The sequence below is a fragment of the Natator depressus genome, chromosome 2 (genome assembly GCF_965152275.1).
Source record: "Natator depressus isolate rNatDep1 chromosome 2, rNatDep2.hap1, whole genome shotgun sequence".
NCBI classification, from domain to species: domain Eukaryota; kingdom Metazoa; phylum Chordata; order Testudines; family Cheloniidae; genus Natator; species Natator depressus.
In genome coordinates, this window is record NC_134235.1 from 79,069,517 (window position 1) to 79,090,609 (window position 21,093).

The 21,093-nt window shown below is 40.2% G+C and overlaps 1 protein-coding gene across 1 annotated transcript in view; it reads right to left on the reverse strand.

Annotated features, from left to right (window-relative positions):
- TTC39C (tetratricopeptide repeat domain 39C) overlaps positions 1 to 21,093 on the reverse strand; it is a 61,073-nt gene that overhangs the window by 21,554 nt on the left and 18,426 nt on the right. The window contains exons 4-6 of the mRNA XM_074944499.1: positions 15,314 to 15,428; positions 13,961 to 14,315; positions 12,465 to 12,633 (exon numbers count right to left, since the gene is read on the reverse strand). Of these exons, the coding sequence (XP_074800600.1) occupies positions 12,465 to 12,633; positions 13,961 to 14,315; positions 15,314 to 15,428 (639 nt within the window). The remainder of the gene's footprint in view (positions 1 to 12,464; positions 12,634 to 13,960; positions 14,316 to 15,313; positions 15,429 to 21,093) is intronic.

The window sequence follows — 21,093 nt, forward strand, 5'->3', positions numbered from 1 at the left end:
AAAAGTAAGCTTAGGAGGTTTTCATGCAGGTCCCCACATCTGTACCCTAGAGTTCAGAGTGGGGGAGGAACCTTGACACTTAGTAACAACCTAAAACTAGTAGATGTCTGATCAATGTGCAGTCCCTCATCCTGCCCTCTTTTAGTAGCTAGAAAGGAGATGCACATTTTTCCTTATCTTCCTCATGAATAATTCCAGTACTTTGTTAAGTTGTGTACACTAATTACTTGAAAGGTCCTGCAAGGAACTGCCTCCCACACTGATGGTATCCTATGTGCAGATCAGGCAGATTTCAGACCACAGGTACTATGGTGAGATCAAGTGCTGGCACTCAATACTCTACACTGAGAAGGGCTTCCAAACCAAGTAGAAGACATGCAGTATTTCTAGATCTTGCTGGTCATGACATGATCCAACATACAGGCCTGTTATACAAACAGTCATTGGTCCCATTGTGGTGCATTGTCATAGCTGTGGAACTGTTCCTGAAAGACCACCAGTTCCAAGTTTCACTTGGACAAAAAAATAATATACCCCAGTTCCTGGAGGTCTTAAAAAAATGGTCTACCTCAGGGTTTAGTTCTATCACCAACACATTTGAACCTCTTCACAAATGACATTCCCTACACCACTGCCAGGTGTTTTATCTATGCGGACAACATCTCTCTGGCAGTACAGAACCAGGATTTCTGTCACTTAGAAGTGCTGAATGCAGATGCAGAGAGAGATGGCCCACAGTTATAAACGATGGAAACTTAAACCAAATGCTAAAAAGCAGCTTCCAGATATTTCCATTTAAACCACTTCAAGGCCAACAAACAGCACAACAAGAAAGTACTAGTGGCACCTTAGAGACTAACCAATTTATTTGAGCATAAGCTTTCGTGAGCTACAGCTCACTTCATCGAATGCTGTAGCTCACGAAAGCTCATGCTCAAATAAATTGGTTAGTCTCTAAGGTGCTACTAGTACTCCTTTTCTTTTTGCAAATACAGACTAACACGGCTGCTACTCTGAAAACAGCACAACATCTTCCTAAATGACCACAGGCTGGACCATGATCCAAAGTCTGTGTATTTAGATGTTACACTGGACCCCAACTTGACATTCAAGGAACACATTACCAAGACCTTGCTGAAAATAAAGACAACAACCTGATCAGTGAACTAGCTGGTTCAACCTGGGGAGCCAATGCTTAAACACTAAGCAGCTCTGGGCTTACCTTGTTCTATTCTGTAGCAGAGTATTGCCCCCCGACTTCTCTGAAACAAGACTAGTGGACACTCAGTTGAATTAAACTATGCATATAACAACTGGTTCTATGAGACCAACCAGCCTGACTTGGATGTTGGGCCTGTGCAATACTGTCCCTTCTGACATCAGGCAACAAATCACCTTGCAGAATCTGTCCCTTATGGTGCAAGACATGCCCATTTATACTGTTTAGAGATGCTTCTAATCCACCAAGCCACCAAATTATTAGCTCAAGGTACCCCATTTGGACAATTCCTTTAAGGGGTTTTAAATGTCACCTCCAGATGGCATACTAAGTGGCAAGAACAAGCTTCAAACATAGCCAATGCCTATCTTGTGACAGATTCAACAGTCCAGCCACCTGTTTTTGACTTTCCATGCCATCTGCAGGAAAAGTTCAATCACTTCAGATGTAGAGTGATCAGATGTGCTAAAAACAGGGTAGCCAGACTGCAAATGTAAAAAATTGGGACACTTTTTTGGGGGGGAGGGAGGAGAATAGTTGCATATATAAGACAAAGCCCCTAATATCAGGACATCTGGTCACCCAAGCTGCAAATGACTGTAAATGGGACCTTTCTGACTCTCCCCTTTGCTGCTGTGGTCAGTTAGAAGATGTAGATCAGATATTTGCAGACTGCATCCATTGACAAAGGCTGCCTGGTCCCCGCAGGGACTTGCACAATGTCCTTCTCTCAGCTATTGAATGGTTAACACATTTACACTGACACAATTGGCTTCAATGTCTATTTAAATGCAATCACAGTACCTTTTTATGCTATGGCTCATAATTTTCTTAAATTACAGCAGAATGAAATTAACAAGATTCTTGTCAGGTTCACTGCTATCCACAGGGTTCTGATAGACAAATAGTTAAGCTGATCAAAGGCCTTGTTAATTTCACTGTGCTCTTAGAGAAAATTATGGGCAGCAACTGCACTGGATCTGTGTGTCTGCAGACTCAGGAAGACAATCATGTATCTGTTCATATTTGGGAAATGTATCTTCATAATATTAAGGGCTAGAAAAAAATGTTTTATAAATGTAAGTTTTAATTTTGAAGAAATTGATGGCTTACATCCTCCAACTCTCCTGTTACTAAGGTAATGCAAAAGTCAGATATAATTTCTGGCTTATCAGCAAACTATTTTAGGGTAGTCCACGTGGACAACTGTAAAACTTCCTTTAGAGTCTGATTTAATTTTAAGATCCTGATCTCACTGGCTACTAGACCCTCCATTGGCATCCTTCTCCCCTTTTTCATTCTGTCTCTTTTACTTTCTTTTCCATCTCAATATAGTATTCATTTTTCTCTTACTCTTCCTTCTTTGTTTTCATTTTATACATATCAAGAAAGCATAATTGATTGATTGTTTACCTACACTATAATAAATATTAATGTTTTAAAAATTTAATTAAAAAAATGAAACCCTTTGGATCAAACTATAACATTAAATTTCTTCTAAAATAAACACATTTAATAAATATTACTTTTAAAATAATAAACCTTTTGTTATGTTTCAACATGCTGAATGATTTATCTACTTTTCCTGGGGGGGAGGGATAGCTCAGTGGTTTGAGCATTGGCCTGCTAACCCCAGGGTTGTGAGTTCAATCCTTGAGGGGGCCATTTAGGGATCTGGGGCAAAAATTGGGGGATTGGTCCTGCTTTGAGCAGGGGTTGGACTAGATGACCTCCTGAGGTCCCTCCCAACCTTGATATTCTATGAGTCTATGAAGTGTGCACTAGGAAAAATCATAACATATTTAAGTAAAAGGAACATTAAAGTTCTATACACACATTTAAATAAAAGGTTCCTATTATTTAGTGAAAGTAAAAATTGACCCAGTGAGGTAATCTAAACTACATGCTCTCTCCACACCTCTCCTAAAAATTACTAAAAGCTGACTTATTTCTCAAGAAGAATATTTCAGTTTAGAATTACTAGAAGACAGCTTTAAAAGAATAGCTACCCTGCAACAGTCATTTCCTGCATACACGTAATAAGAGTTTTGTATAATCTGGGTGAAATTCCTAGACCCATAGACTTCAATGGGGCCAAGATTTCACCCTGTTTGTATTTTAAAGTGACGTTCTCCACAATCCACTTCTTCAATTTCCTAAAATTTTTTATTGAATATGTCTCTCATACCTTTCTCTAACAGTGCAAGAATTGTCTCTCTCTTGTGGACACTCTCAAATCAGTTTAGAAATGACTTATCAATTCAACTCATTAGTTTTGAATTGGCCTACATCAAATTGATAAAAGTCATTTCTAAACCAGTTTAAGAGTGACCACGCAGAGGTTTGCAACGGTTTAACTAAACTAGTGTAAGTTTGTACACAGTCAAGATCTTATGCAAAATCAGTCCCGAATGAAGTTCCTTAGTTGGGCTGATTCATATTTTGACAAAGATTTTTTATAATCTCACCATTTCACTGAGGGGCACACCTCTCAACACTTCAAAATCAGCATGACCCAGCACCACTATCTCTGACAGACTCACATACATACTCCATGCACCCATACAATGTATTTTTATTCACACATACATGATAAGATCTTCTAAAAAGCCTGATATGTATTTCCACTAGTCAGTGTTGACAGTAAGCAGAGGAGTGAAAGGGATCCATGAATGAGTAAAAGCAGCCAACAAACAAGTATAATATAAAGCTTCCAGGAAATCCTTACTAATTTTATGTATCTCATGACACCAAATGAAAAGATGGCTGTTAATTGCTTTTCATGGATTTGGCATGGGGTGGGGTGGTTTTGTTTAATTTGCTCCTTTGTCACCTCTGGGAATACCATTTTAGTTGCTTAGGAACTATTTCATTGTAAAGTACGCTTGCTGCAGAGACATACAGTAACTCCCTGTAGGAGTAAACCACAATTATAATGTAATAGTGTAAACATGCACAGCCTAAATTATATAATTTTCTTGTACAGAATGTTTGTTGGTGTGATGAGAGAATATGCCCTGGAGAAAGTGAAGAAAAATTTTTTTATGACAGTATAATTAATTGTCCAGTGAGACTGCATGAGTGAGTTATAGTATGTTTTGTTTGCTCTTAAGGTTACCAAGATGTCATCAAGGACCCTGTGCATCTCTGTATAGTAAAGTTACTTATGTAATATACCTTTCATCTACTTACACACTTCAATAATATATTTTAAAACAACTGGCAACACAGTTCTAACATTATAGAATCATACCAGTTTCAGTTGTGGTTAGGCAGAAACTTCCAAAGTAAATCTATATTTTCAAGATCTTACAATCTTCAGAAAAAGCTTTAGAAGAAGCATAAGAAGCTTCATCTGCATCCCAAAAGTCAAATTTGAGAAATTTGTAAAATTTTGTTCTGAACATTTTTGGACAGCTGTGTTAAAACAAAAACAAACAAAGGACTCAGTCCTCTTTTACATATCTGAAGATAATTTGATTTGCAAATAGAAAGGTTGTATTTGCAGAACACCACATGCTGTGCAATGATTTAAGCTGATTACGTGGTTTCTCTAAATTTATACTAAAATGTGCCTGCCTGTGGAGCACTGAACATAGAAATAAATGCAGCTCTATTTCTTTCAAAGTCTGATGCTGTACGATACATCCTCAAATGTTTGTAGGACTCTAAGGGCCTTTAAGATCTTGATAAACTTCCTCTGTGCATGAGGCCCAGTGGACTTGTCTTTAAGACATTCCTTGACACAACTAAAGTTCCCAATATCTCCAGATCTTGCAATGATGCTTCAATACCCTTCTATAAGACTCTGGGGTATTGATTTCTGCTTAAGGTTATTCTTTAAAATAAATGCACTTCTGAATCTTTATTTATTGGTTTAAAAAATAAACCAATGGAACTGTAAATGACTAAAAACAAGCTAATGCAACATTAAAGTTTAGATGTGCTGACCGTAGAGTGTGAACATCTCAAGTTATGACTCTCACAACAGCAGTCAGTCACTCAGCCCCTTGGCACGTGTACATTAGCATGAAAGATTACACAACAGTATAACAATCAATAGCCCCATTACATATATGTAGTGCCAATTAAAACTATTGAGAGAACCATACGTTTAATTTTTTTGACTTAGTACTTCTAAAATCTCAACTATCTGCATGAAATTTTTATTTATACTGAAGGCAAGATTTACCAAATATGGTAAATTTACTCCACAGCATTGTACTGAACCTCTCCAATGCCAGCTAGCTTGGCCCAATGCTAGTATTCTCCCTTCACAGTGAGCCAATCTCCCTTCATCGTCAACCAGTTTTGTCAGCTTTAAAGGGGCCAAACTAGCAGTTATGGAAGCCTGCCACCTATGGAAAGTCCCACTGTTCACTGAGCTGGTCCACTGTTATGGGCATACATGTATTAGTGGTCTGGTAGAGTGTGCAGAGTACTGTACTTCGTCAACAATAAACCTGGCCGGGTGCCTTTGTCCCCTTAATGGATCTTGTGGTCATTGGGCGGTTTGCTCGAGATCTGCCATGCCAGCTATCACAGGGGGCACACACACACGCAGTCAAACATCTATCAACATCTAACCAAACTTGGTAGTACAGTATTTTGGGGAAAGTTTTCATCTGGGACATAAACCAATCATACTTAAAATAAAGGGTTAGTTAAGAAACTCTAATGCTTACTGTTAAATTTTGCCTGTGAGCTCTATATTTTTTCACTCAGAGCTATACTAACACAATATCAACTTTCAAGTAATTTTTTTTTTTAATTCCACAGTGTCCTAGGAATGGATGGCCTTTTAAAATTAGTTGCAAATATGAATGTTTTAGTGCAAGAAGCTTATTCTCCTGACAGGTAGAGGATGTTGTCTTGATGGCTAAAAGCTAAACGAAATACAAGAGTTGTGAATACTCTCACTTACGGTCTGACAGAAACATACAGTTAAGGGTTTGTTTGTTTACTAACAGAGTCACTAGAAACCTGGGAGCAGATTCTCAGCTGGTTTATGTTGTCATAGCTTTATTGAAATCGATGGTGCTATAAAAATGTAATCAGCCGAGCTCCGCCCACTGGCTGGTGTGGAGGGACTAAAGGGCTTACACAAATTAGGACTTTGTCCGATGTTCATTCTTTTTGGTTTATCTTACTTGATGGTATTAATCTGTTGCTTTTAGATATTTCAGTGTGTGGACATTCATCCCTCTCTATCTAGGGAAACAAAGTGCTGGTGAGTGAGTAAAAGAAATAGGAGAGAAACACCAACAGCAGAAAGGCTGATGAACCTTAGTTAAGGATTGAATACCACCCTTAACTTTGTCCATTTACCTGATACCATTATCCCCATCTATTTTCAGTTACTGGCCCTGGATACTAGTGTAACAATTAAATAATATTGTTACAAATAAATGGATATTTATCAGCAGAGTTACCTTAAACAAGTTTTGTCTGGGAATATATTTCTATCTACTTAGCTACTGGTCTCCAGTAATGAGAAAGGCTCCAAGGCACAGCCAAAAATGCTGATTTTCAGGTAGCTTGATATTAGAAATAATTACATTAACTATTTAAATATTCTTCAAATACACTAAATACAGCGGTGCCCAAACTTTTCTGGTCACAACTCCCCATTACCAGTAATAAAATCTGTCCACACACACACACCCCCTCCATTACTGCACAGTTGGTTCAGTGCAGAGCTTGGGCTGAAGGCAGAGCTGGGGATGGGGGAGAAGCTGGGACTAGAGGTGGGTTGGGGACAGAGAGGGAATGAGGGCAGAGCTGAGCTGGGGCTGGAGCAGGGGGTGGAGAGGAGCTGCGGCAGGGCCAGAGCGAGACTGAGGCCGGGTTGGGGCAGAGCTGGATGGCACTCCCTCCCTGTCCCTCATGTACCTCCCCAAATATTCCTCCATGCCTCCCCCTAGGAGGATGCACCCCACAGTTTGGGGACCACTGCACTAGTGTACCTGAAATGTTCTCATTTTGCACTAGTGGCTTAAAGTTGTGTACAATACTCCTTCTCAATTAGTTTTAGCGGACAATACTACAAAGATGGAAACAGACAGACAATTTACAAAGGTATGCTTGCAGATTTGGCAAACATATCAGACAATATCACCATCAGACATGCATGGAACATACAACATTCCTGAAAAGGTGAGATATCTGATCATCCTACCAACGTAGACTTGAACCTCCTGTCTCACTTCCATTCCAACTTTCCTGTGTCATCCTTCCCTTTCACTTGCAGCCAAAATTCATTAATTTCAACATATCTAGAAGACATTCAAGACTTTATCCCTCAAACGAGCGATTTTGAGAAAGTGGGAGGATCAGCTCATTATATCCACATGTATAAATCCTACTACAAGGCTGTTTCACAGAAAACTACTGTCAGAGACCAACCTCCCATGCTACTCTATATATGCTTTTCAGAGTATAAAGTTTCAAAACTTCATAACACAGTGGTAAACTCTCCCTTGATACCCTGTCCTTTCTTGATTTTCCTCCTCTCAGACTTGGCAGTCCTTCCTCCTCCCAGCTCCCCCTATTTATCCACCTGACACAAGTTTTGTCCTTAGACCCCTCTGCAAGTTTGGTTGATAAAGGTAATAATATTGATTAATATACTTAAGTCTTTTGTAACACATTTGACTTAGTGCCACACTTTTTGATTAATAAATTAAAACAATATACAACTAACATGGCAAACATTAAATGGATTAAAAACTGGCAGGTCTCAAAATGTAAAACAGGGAATAGTCATCAAGCGGATATGTTTCCAGTGGGGTCCCACAGGGATTGGTTCTTGGCCCGACGCTATTTAACATTATCATCAATGACGTGAAAGAAAATATAAAACCACTGATAAAGTTTGCAGATGACACAAAAATTGGGGGAAGGTAAATAAAGAAGAGTACAGGTCACGGATTCAGAGCAATCTGGATCTCTTAGTAAACTGGGTGCAAGCAAACTATGTGTTTTAATGCAGCTAAATGCAAATGTATACATCTAGGAACAAAGAACATAGGCCATACGTATACGACGGGGTACTCTATCCTAGGAAGCAGTGACTCTGTAAAAGACTTGGGGGTCATGGTGGATGATCAGCTGAACATGATCACACAATGTGATGCTGTGGCCAAAAGAGCTAATGCGATTCTGGGATGCATAAACATGAGAATCTTGGATAGTAATAGAGAGGTTATTTTACCTATGTATTTGGTACTGATGCGACTGGGCTGGAACAGTGTCTAGTTCTGGTGCTCACAATTCAAGAAGAATGCTGAAAAATTGTGGCTCTTCTCTGAATCCTCTACAAGAATGATTAAAGGATTAGAAAACATGCCTTACAGCAGGGGTTCTCAAACTGGGATATGTGACCCCTTGAGGGGTTGCAAGGTTATTATGTGGGGGTCATGAGATAGGGGCAACACCGGCCTTTTCCTGGTGAGGTGGCTGAGGTGGGCTAGACTTGTGGTGTGCCAGGGGCTCTATGTGGGGGAAGGACACACAAAGAAACTGTATCAATATCACTTTTCACAGCAGATTTAGTGTCCCATTGCCACCATTACTTCTGCACTTCTGCTGGCGCTGCCTTTAGAGCTGGGTGGCTCTGAAAGCAGCACCACCGCCAGCAGCAGCACAGAAGTAAGGGTGGCAATGAGGCACTAAGTCTGCTGTGAAAGTGATATTTGTTAATATCACTTTTCACAGCAGACTTACTAGCAAAGGCTTGTAAGCCTGCTGTGAAAAGTGATACTAACAAATATACAGATATCACTTTTCACAGCAGACTTAATAGTGCCCCACTGCCCCCCTTACTCCTGTGCTGCTGCTAGCGGCACAGATTTCAGAGCCGCCCAGCTCGGAAGACAGCGCCACCGCCAGCAGCAGCGCAGAAGTAAGGGGGGCAATGGGGCACTAAATCTGATATGAAAAGTGACATTGACTATGTTTCTTCACCACCCCCAGAATTAAACAGTAACTATATAAAAAAAAGAATTCTGCTTTTAACAATTCAATAAAAGTGTTTTATAGTCTTAATTTAAAATCAGTGAAAAAAGGCAAATTCATTTAAAATAGGGTTATAAACTTAGCATTTAAAAATAGCGTTAAATATAAAAAATGTGTTTTTAATTTATAAGGGTTCCCCACTCAGAGGCTTGCTGTGTGAAAGGGGTTGCCAATACAAAAAGTTTGAGAACCGATGCCTTACAGCAATTGAACTCTGAGTCTATCTAGCTTAATGAAGAGAAGGTTAAGGAGCGACTTGACTACACTCTGCAAGTATCTATCTGGGCAGCAAATATTTAATAATGGGATCTTGAATCTAGCAGAGAAAGATATAACACAATCCAATGGCTGGATGATGAAACTAGAAAAATTCAGACTGGAAATAAGGCATACATTTTTAATGGTAAGTAATTAACCATTGAAACAGTTTACCAAACGTTGTGGTGGATTCTCCATCACTGACAATTTTTAAATCAATACTGGATGTTTTTCCAAAATATTTGCTCTAAGAAATATTTTGGGGACATGTTATGGTCTGTGTTATACAGGAGATCAAACTACATGATCATAACGATCCTTTCTGGCCTTGGAATCTATGAATCTTATCCCTGGGGGACATCCTCCATTTGCATGGCTTCAACTATCATTGCATATCAGTGCATGAAATTCTCAAATTTACCTCTCCACAGTGATCCTCTTTCTGAGTGTCCAGTCTGGCCTATCCATCTGTCTCTTATTTGGATGGCTGGTTTCAGTTCAAGGTTTACATGGCCAGACTGGACTGCTTGCTTTTTATACCTTCACAATTAACACCCACATGCAGTACAGTATGCATTTGTCCATGCCATCAATTGAAATTACACAACATACACATTGAGCATGTACAGGCCCAAAGAATATAAAAAAATCCAGTGCTGCATGTTGCCACTCACAGGACTAATATGTAAAGCCTACAAATTCTATTTGTCTATCAACCACTATTAGAACTATTGGCTTTAGATATACACAAGCTATTTTGAATCCTTGGAACATGTAAACTACTTTGTAATCAGCCAGCTATTTTGAATATTCACTGCTGGTAAAATAAATGAAATTCTAACTGCAACATGTTTCCTTTAGGACAAAAAGCAAGGCTTATGTTTAGATGTCTCCCAACATGACCTTAAAAATCAGAAGATTCCTTGGCAGATTTGTAGGGTTGGATTTGTCTATATATAAAATGAAATTCAGTTCAGCTGTTGAAGTTTCATCAGGAGTTAAACACTACAAGCTTTCCACAGGCCTCTACTTATGAAATACGCTTTCAGGCACTGACAACTTCAAATGTAAGTCCAATACACTTCTGTTGCATCACATTTCTTTTCATATTTGCTGTTTCTTAAAAACATTTACATTTAAACAAGGGCTTGCTCCTTCCCAACTCAGTCTTCTTCTTACTGGATTACATACTGAAGTCACAATATTGAATTTGTGATATCATTAATTAAATGTATAACAAATACATCAGTTTATTCATTTGATATTTGAGTTTGTTACAAAGTATTCTATTTCTATAGCAACACAGTGTCACAAGGATACAATACCATTCAGGACATAGCTGGAAAAGCTGGCTTGTGAAGGAAAAACTTCTTATAAAAACAAGTAAGTGCAAGAATAGCAAAGAGAATACATAAAGTAAATCTCTGCCTTCTTTTTTCAAGTTCACACTAGTATGAAATTTTCCTTGACGTGGAAGTGCTTTCTCCTCACTGGCTCAGATGAAGGAATACTTTTAAAGTGACTATGTAAAAACCCTCTTAAAAGATCTGCGCCCTGTCTATATTCAGGATCATAAAGGTTCATTTTATTGACAGATTTTTTTTTACTGATTTTATTCTGGTTAGTCCTACAGAGACAATACAGCTATAGCTTATATTCCTTTTCCTACATCAACAGACATGTTAACAGTTCCAATTACAAGGTCAGATTCTGGGATGAACCATTACCAACTCTACATTTTTTTGAACTACTGTAGTGTGTATTTTGCATAGCTATACCTATTCCACCTGAATATCTTCAAAAACCCTTTGAAACACATTCAACTACATGGAATGCCTATAGGATTCAACAAAAGGCAATTAAAATATTTTTCCACCCACAAACAACATTAAAATAATGCCTAAAAAGGTGGTTTGCCTGGGACAGCACAAAATCAGCTCAGATTGGAAACTTAGAGTATTTCCAGGTAAAACCAAACAAGATGCAAATAAATCCGATCTGTCTTATAAGGGAAGACTGAAAGTCTAACTCTTGTTATGCATGCTTCCTCCCCAGAAACAGCAGGCTCTATTATGAGAATCAACCACAAACCACAGCAGATATGAGTGCATTAAGGTCAGAACTAGCCCTATCAGTTGCGTTGAGATGGAGCATTTCAGCCCAATGGCTGTAGTTTGCCCAAAACCAACATTTAGGATCCCTAGATGACACAATGCAAGAAGCTAGCTGCTACCGTTTTTTTATTATAGCAGCCCTGAGAATATTTGGATACTGATAGATGAAGCAGCAGCAGATGAGAGAGGGTGTTTAAAGCTCTCTTGCCTGCCTCAAACTAGTATGGGCACACAGAAAGGACAGGATTCAGAGCCAAAATGTGGGACTGCTGCAGTAGCTGAAGAATACCTTTTCAACACAGATAGCATTAGTGGATCTTGTTTTCAGGGAATAACCCTATTCAGCTCATACCTCACTATGGGAATTAAGAATACCCTGGTTTGATGTCTAAACAGCAAAGGAAGTTACCTAAACTTCAGGAAGTTACTGAAAGGGGCTACCTGTACTGGATAGGTCAGAATCAGGCAAAGCACATCAGAAAGGAAAACAATGTTTTCTACTCATGTTTTCAATACATTCAGATTTCAATATGACTAATTCAAAGCTTAAATACCTTTTAATACTGCAAGAAAATATGATTTATAGCAATAAATACATTTCCTTTTATTAAGGTGTTGCAAACCAACTAGCAAAAGAACAAGAATCAGATCTTGATATTTAAGTCAGTTGGCCAGAGCTAAATTACAATAGGGCTGATTCAGACTGTGGACTTTAAGGTGCAAAAGAGCAATTTTTTTAAAAAAAGATTTCCCCTTCATGTCTGATTTATTGAAGTCTGTATTGTTTTAACGTAATATATTCAACATTTATGATACAACAAAGAAAAAATAATCTGGAGAATGAAAGCAAAAAATACCTCTAATCGTTGTATTCTTCCCTTAAAGAACATAAACAGAGAAGAATTTGGATAAGCAGCTTCTTTTTTCAGAAGAATCTCCTTAGCCTCTTTCAGTCCTGCCTTGTTATCGCTGCCATCCAAAGCAAAAAAGGGACGAACTACTGTGTGGTACCACAGCAAAGCTAATCTGAAAGAATACACAAAAAGAACGATGATTACTGTTTGTTTACAGCAGATGAGTTCTATTATAGAGGCACTGACAAAAGATGCAGAGCATGATTCTTCTCTTGCTTGCCCTGACTTTAAGCCAGTGTCCTTCATTGCCTTAAACTGATTTCAAAATTACACCAGAGTATACGAAAGTAGAATTAAGTTCACAATTTCCAAAGCATTAGATGAGCAGGGTTTTTAAAAATCTCTAGAACTAAGAACAGGATAACTTTTTAAAATAATTACGTTTGTAAAAATACCATAAAACAAACAACAATTAAAGATTGGGGAAGGGGGGGGGGGGGGAAAGAGAGGAAGGGATACTGAGCCTGCTGTTCCAAAGCGTTGACAAATAAATGACCGAGATCAGACTTATTGTGGGGGGAGATCAGGGCATGCCTGTTTCCTGGGCCAATTGGTGTGGGAAACACAAAGAAGGGATGGTATTCTCAATTTTCCCCACAATATAGATTATATGAAAGTGACTAATGAATGAATCTTCAGGGCATATTAAAGCTTATCATCAGATCAGAACTCTGATCCTTCTCTCCAAGCAGAAAGGATTTAGCACTGCATTCCACACTTATAGCAGTGGTGCACTGTAGTTCCTAGGCAAACCCAGTAGCGAAGGTATGAACTTTGTGGCACTGAATAGTAAAAAGACCTTCATAAAGGGCTGTAAATTAAGACTGGGTGAAAGATAAGCCACAAAAAATACCAGAATGCGCACAAAGAGTCAGGAAATCTTGTTATATGAGGGATGCCCCTAAAAAGGCCAATATATTGAGTACCCTTTTTGTGTGTAAAAAGCTCCAGTGTTCCCAAACTTCTGCAAATGGGAATTAGATAAAAATAGAAAAAAGTAATCACATTAAAATAAGTTTATATAATGAGTAGGTAGAAGTTTATAGTTTTTATGACATGAACATTTTCCCCTGTACAAGGTGCTAAATAGCACACTAATTAAATATTTCAGCTTACTTTGGTTTTTAAGATATCCTTTAAATTACTGTTCTAAGCGCAATAATTTCTCCCTATTCATAGGAACTATTCTATGATATAATACAAGGCTTTGGAGAATATCATCACCAACACAATCTGAAGGCAGGTATTAAAAAAAGGTTTCATTATAATATATGATTAATTTTACAAACAATGGCATGTTAAGCAACAATTTGAAAGATTTTTACCTGCTGATGTTTCCTTTAAAGCAACAAGCTTTTAATTTTATTTTTTGTTTCTTTGTAGTTCACTAACTTTCACTACTAAGTTATCTACCAAAGAATTTCAATATAGCTACTCACGTAGCTAAAGGGGCCTTCATGTCCTTACTTTCACTTGCATACATCAGTGATGAAAGCCCCTGTAGGCGGTCTCCAGGAAAACCCAGCAGGTTGATGATTTTGAGCAGGTTTGGGGGCACCATGGATATGCAAAGATGAAAAAGTCCATATCCAAAGCTAACAGCACCTTTCAGTCTGTTTAGCGAATCCTCTGTTACACCTTCTGCAGCAATATGATTATCATTTGCAGCATCAGAAGTCAAGGATTCCTGAGTTATCTTCTTTTGATATACTTCCTGAAGTGTATTAATGTCCATGTAGCATTTATTGTAAATTTTCCAGGCTTTTCGAAGGATCCACCCACCTTTTATATATGCTAACAACAGAAAGAAAATATATCTCAAGGGTTTAATTCCAGATACAGAAACTAAAAAAGTCATAAATGGTCATTCATAGAATGACAAATACTATATAGCAATTTCTGTTTATTTAAGCTGATTTCTCTTCATGACTACAAAAAAGTTCTGTAGGATTTTGTAGCAATTGAGATTCTGTTACCTGGAGATTATCTAATTAAACGTCAAATTTAAAAAGAATACTATCACATATTTTTGATCCAAAACCTGATTTAATTTGTAAAATCTAGAGAAGATCTTTAATAATAATAAAATAAAAATAATAATACGAGTTTATACAGTGCTTTTTAGCCAAAGATCTTAAAAACAATTTATAGCACAAAGTTACTACTCCCTGTAGTAGGCAGACAACAAGGATGATGCAGATGAACAGAGAAATAAACACAAAGTAAACAATGCTGGCTTCTGCTACTTTACAACACATGGTGTGAAGTAGGATGAACACAGTGCCTGGCAAATGGAAAGTAGCAAGCCCTAATTTATACAAATCAAATATACATTATTTAAAGGCCCTACTATATATGTATGCATATTTATGTAAAAATATATAAGTATCTTTAATCCTAAATAAAAATTTTAAATGTCTCATTTTTGCACTACTGAGACCCAACTTTTAAACCTAGCAAAAACTGGCAAAGAACCTACAAATATACCCTTTCACCTGCAAAACCTATTTCCATATGCAAATGAATAATTGCATATAATATTGGTGCATGCTCACATACCAAATCTGTGTGAACAAATACAGGTTTTTAGGGCACAATGGCTTCACATTTTGCAGACACATTCAGTTTTGAAATATCTAATCCCTCATTTCAAATGGAATGTCTCTCTTGCACACAAAAGCAACCATCTTTATCAATGTGGGTAATCATTTTTGCACCTTAGAGATCAGATGTTACTACTCTACATGCTATGAAAAAAAAGACAGAATATTATTATTATAGTCACACCACACCTGACAATTCCTGTTTTACAAAAGAAAGCACAGCCAGGTAAACTTGACAGTCTGCTACAATTATCTGTCTCTGTAGTCGATCCATCATGGATGGTGCAGATTTTCGGCCATCGGCCTGTTTGAAATATACAAAAGCAGGGTGTAAATGATTTTAATTTCAAACTAAACTCCTATAATCTGTGCAATATTTATTAAATCACATAATTTATTTTGTATAAATCTTTCAATTTTGACTTTCACTTTTGACAGTTGGTGCACAGGCAATCTTGATTTTCCAACAAGTTAAACATATTCGTATGAGAACTTTAATAATCCACAGTGGGTGTATCAAATTATATGGAAAAATATTTTTTAGAACTCGATTAGTCTATAATCAACACACATAGCAATATTTCCCTGGCTTAGTATAGCCATTTCCAAAAAAAAAAAAAAATTTCCCCCCAGCAACAGTGCTCAACTGTATTACCTTAAATAGTCTGAAAAACTGTACAAATTAATGCACAGTATATAAATACAAGTTTTAGAATTTCTAAATTAACTTCAAGCATATTATTTATTCAAAATTACACTTAAACGTTATCTACTCTATTATCAATGTCAGATTTCCTTAGTGTTGAAAAGCACATCTAAAGAGAGTACCAAATTTCATTTCATTCAGAAGTTCCCTACTTAGTGTTCTTTAATTTATTATAGTGCCATAGCTGTCGATGGGCTTTTGGAAAGAAATTTATATTAAACAAAAACAAGGCCAAGATCCTTGTCCTTGAGAGACTTCTCAGTTAAACACAAATGTTTTGTTCTAAAAGATACCAGAGGAAGTTTTTGTTACTCTCCACATACATTACAATATAGAGAGGTATTAAGCATGCATAATACTTTACTTACTGATTTATGCATACATAAAAGTGCAGTTACTCTCAGAGTCACTAGAAATGCGATGGCTAGGTGCTAAACGAGGAGACTTGGGCCTGGCAGTCCTTCATCCTTGAAAATCTTTCCAATGACCAGATGGCAAGATAGTATACCCTCTAAAGAACATAGATCTTTTACTTTATATGAGCATGGCTAACCACCCTTTTTCTGCAACAATAACCCTCAACTTTTCAACTTGACATGTGAAGAGTTATTTTATACAACTCTGAAAAAAAGTTACCTTCCTTTTGTAACTGTCGTTCTTCAAGAGGTGTTGCTCATGTCCATTCCATTCTAGGTGTGCACACCCTTGTGTGTGGTCATTGGAGATTTTTGCCTTAGCAGTATCCGTAGGGTCAGCTGTGGTGCACACTTGAGTGCTGTGCTCATGTGTCGGTATATCAGGCGCTATCGGCCATATGCCCTCTCAGTTCCTTCTTGCCGGCAACTCCGACAGAAAGGCAGGTAATGGAATGGACATGAGCAACACATCTCGAAGAACAACAGTTACGAAAGACAGGTAACTGTTTTTTCTTCAAGTGCTTGCTCACGTCAATTCCACTCTCGCTGACTCACAAACAGTGTCAATGGAGGTAGGCTCGGAGTTCACGGTCTTGCAGCACTGTTTTGCCAAAGCCAGCGTCATCTCAAGCTTGCTGGGTAAGTGCATAATGAGATGCGAACATGTGTACAGATCACCAGATAGCGGCCCTACAGATCTCTTGGATTGGTACCTGTGCCAGGAAGGCTGCTGACGACGCTTGTGCCCTACTTGAGTGTGCCGTCATCATCACTAGCAGATGCTCCTTCCCCAGCTCATAGCAGTAACGGATGCAGGCCATGATCCAGGATGAAATCCTCTGAGCAGAAACTGGGCGACCTTTCATTCTGTCCGCCACCACAACGAACAACTTCATTGACTTATGGAATGGCCCTCCTGACATCCACAGTGTGTAGCCTGCTCTCCTCATCTGACGTACAAGGCTTCGGAAAGAAGACAGGTAAGTATATGTCCTGCCCAGTATGAAACTGGGAGACAATCTTGGGCAGAAACGATGTGTGCGGTTGCAGCTGGACCATATCCTTGTAGAAGATCTTATAGGGCGGTTCTGAAGTAAGTGTCCTGATTTCGGACACCCTGTGGGCTGACATTATCGCAACCAGGAATGAAACCTTCCAGGAGAGAAGCAGGAGAGAGCAGGAAGCCAGAGGCTCGAAGGGAGGCCCCATGAGCCTCGACAGCACGAGATTCAAGTCACAGGGAGGGACGGGATCCCGGATGTGTGGGTAGACACACTCCCGACCTTTCAAAAACCGGCCCGTCATGTCGTGAGCGAAGATCGAACTGCCTTGGAATGAAGGATGGAAAGCGGATGTAGCGGCCAGGTGGACCTTGATCAATGATAGGGACAAACCTTGGAGTCTGAGGTGCAGCAAGGCCTGCGCAGCCCGGATACGCCGTTCTGAGGCTCAGCATGTAAACCTTTTCCACTTGGCCAGGTAAGTCAGTCTGGTGGAGGGTTTCCACCTAGTCAGCAAGACCTGCCGAACATGGGCCGAGCATTCCCGTTTGCCCGTGTTTGGCAATGCAGAAGCTATGTGTCAAGTACAGCACCTCCATGTTCGGGGGCAGAAGGCTGCCATGGTTTTGGGACAGCAAATCCGGCCAGAGAGGCAGCTGCAGTGGGGCGGCTACCAAAAAGTCCAGCAGCGTGTCGAATCAGTGCTGGCAAGGCCATGCAGGGACTATTAGGATAAGCTTTGCCCTGTCCTGATTGATGGTCACAAGGACCCTGTGAAGGAACGGCACTGGTGGGAAGGCATACATCAGAGTCCCCAACCACATGCTCTGTTTTTTCTGGGGATGGAAGGGGCCCCTGTCCATCCCCTGGATGGAACAGAATACATGGCATTTCCTGTTCTGCCTGGATGGGAACAGGTCCACCTGAAGAGTCCCCCACCTCTGAAAGATTATGCTGACTGCCTCCGGATGGAGTGACCACTCATGGCGAGACGAGAAGGTCCTGCTGAGGTGATCTGCTAAAACATTTTTGGTTCCGGGCAGGTGTGCAGCTACCAGATAAATGGCATGCTGCACACAAAAGTCCCAAAGGCCGAGAGCTTCTTGACAAAGGGCCAACAACCTGGCTCCGCACTACCTGTTGATGTAACACATCACAGCAGTATTGTCCATCAGGACTGCACCACTTTGCCCTTTAGGTGGGGCAAGAAAGCCTGGCAGGCCAGGCGAAGTGCTCTGAGCTCCCCGACGTTGATATGAGGGCCAGACTGTCCTGCAACCAGTGGCCCTGGGTGCTTGGCTCGCCCAGGTGGACTCCCCAGCCCAGGTCCAAAGCATCGGAGACCAGGGTCAATGACAGGGACAGGGCCGCAAAGGAAACTCCCTCCAACACTGACCCAGGATCCAACCACCAATCCAGGGACAATCAGATGTGATCCGACATCCTGACTACCCGGGTCTAGGTTGTGCCTGTTGGGGATGTAGGTTGACACCAGCCACGCTTGCAGAGGCTGAAGATGAAGCCGGGCATGACTGACCACATATATGCATGCGGCCCAACAACCGCAGGCAGGCTTGACTTGTGATGAGCATGTGATTCTTCACATGGGAGATCAGGTCCAACATGGCCTGAAAACACGCTTTCAGAAGAAAGGTTCTGGCTTGTGTGGAGTTCAAAACTGCCCCAATGAACTCTATTCACTGGACTGGCATTAAGGTGGATTTTTTCTTGTTTATTGACAAGCTCAGGTCACAGCAGGTGGAACGCACCAGATCGAGGCTCCTCTGCACTTGTTCCCAAGACCTGCCCTTGATGAGCCAGTCGTCAAGATATGGGAAGACCTGGACCCCTCAGCGTCTCAGGTAAGCAACCACTGGTGCCGTATGTTTTGTGAATACTCTCAGGGCCAGAGAGGCCAAAGGGCAGCACCGTGAATTGAAAATGATGTCCACCCACTATGAAACGAAGGAAACACCTATGACCTTTGAATATGGAAATAAGTGTCCTTCAAGTCGAGGGCAGCGTACCAGTCTCCTGGATCCAGGGAAAGGATGATGGAGGCCAAGGAGACCATGCAAAACTTCAACTCTCTGAGAGACTTGTTGAGGCGACGCAGGTCCAGAATGGGTCTGAAGCCCCCTTTTGCTTTTGGGATTAGGAAGTAACAGGCATAGAATCCCTTTCCTTTCATGTCCTGAGGGACCTCCTGCATCGACCACAGGTGCAAGAGATTCTTGAACTCTTGAATGAGGTGTTGCTCGTGAGAAGGGTCCCTGAAGAGGGATGGGGAAGAGTAGGGGTGGGAGAGAGGGACAGCTGAAAATTGCAGGGTCTAGACCCGAGATACTATGTCCAGCACCCAGAGGTCTGAGGTGACCTGTGACCAGGCCAAACAGTAGGTACGAAGACGGTCAAGGAAAGAACAAGGTGGATATGGGGAGCTGACTGGGGCGTTGCTCTTGAGCACACCTTCAAAACGAGCGCTTCCGGCCCCCAGGATGCTTTGCCGGGCTGCGTGGGTGAATGGGGAGGTGGAAGGGTAGAAAAGCTCATGTCTCTATCCCTTCTCCTTGCAGACTCTTGACAAGGCCTTGGAAGGAATGCATCTTCCTACATATTTATACAGCACAATGGAGCCCCAATCACAAACAAGACTTTTGGATATTTGTGACCCAGGGACCCCTTAGTGTCAACTGGCAGAGAGCATAAGAGGTGGTGCATAAGGGTCTAATATCTACATAATAATGCACCAAAGGGTGGCATATGAAGTCTCTACCAATAACCTCTACCAATAACCAATGATTAGGATGTCCAGTAACACACTGGACATCCTAATCATTACAAGATGCATGTGCAGATGTTATTTAAGGAATTAGGTACCTATACTGAAAACTATTTTTCTTAAGGTACAGGAGTTAAGATCGGTCTCCAGAAGCTGATAAACAGGCTCTGTTCAGGATGGGTGTAGTAGACATTTATCTCTCTAGCTGGTCACATGAAAGATCTACAGGAAAAAATAAAAAACAAGGTGTCTTGTTTATGAGTAAAGACTGGTTTTTTGAGGTATAACTGGGGGGTACTGTAGTACACCCCAGGTACTTCACTGAGGAGATGAATTGTCAGCGTGTTCTGTTTTATGAAAAGAGGGTCAGAGCCAACCTGGCTAGAAAGTACTGGAAAGATTTTAAGTGAGCTAAACTTCGTTAGACAAGATAGTATCTTGTTAATTAAATCTAGGCTCTAGAAGGCATTAGGATTTTATTTTATATGTAAGCCTGTGTTTCCAATACTTTCACTTGCTACTTCTAAAATCCCTACTCTTTGTTAAATAAATTTTTACTTATTTTGACTAAACATATTTAAGTGCTGTGTGTTCAGTGGAGCAGTGATCCTCAAGTGAAACTGGTAAACTGGTATGTACTGTTCCTTTGAAAGCAGTGAATTTCGTGAACCAGTGGCAGACACTCCAAGGGGATGCTCAGGGACCTCAAGGGTTGGAATGTGCCTGTCTGTAGAGAGAGCTGGGCCTGCATAGGCCTAGAGTGCTGGTGTTGCCTGTGGTCAGTGGGGCTGGGAAGCTGATGCCTGGAAGGCACAGACAAGCCTTCCTCATGCTAACAGCAGGCTGCACTGAGGTGCCTTACAACACTGGCTACGCCTGGGAAGTGTCACAAGATATTACTATGTATAGAAACTAAACAAATAATTATCCAGAATAATCAGACTGCATGTTTCCTGAAAGAAATTCAGCAGCTGGTCAGTCCCTTAAAGAGTACATGTTGAGAGCACACAATATTTCTTGGCATAAATTACAGCTCTTCTGTAGAGTCACAAATTCCTTGTACA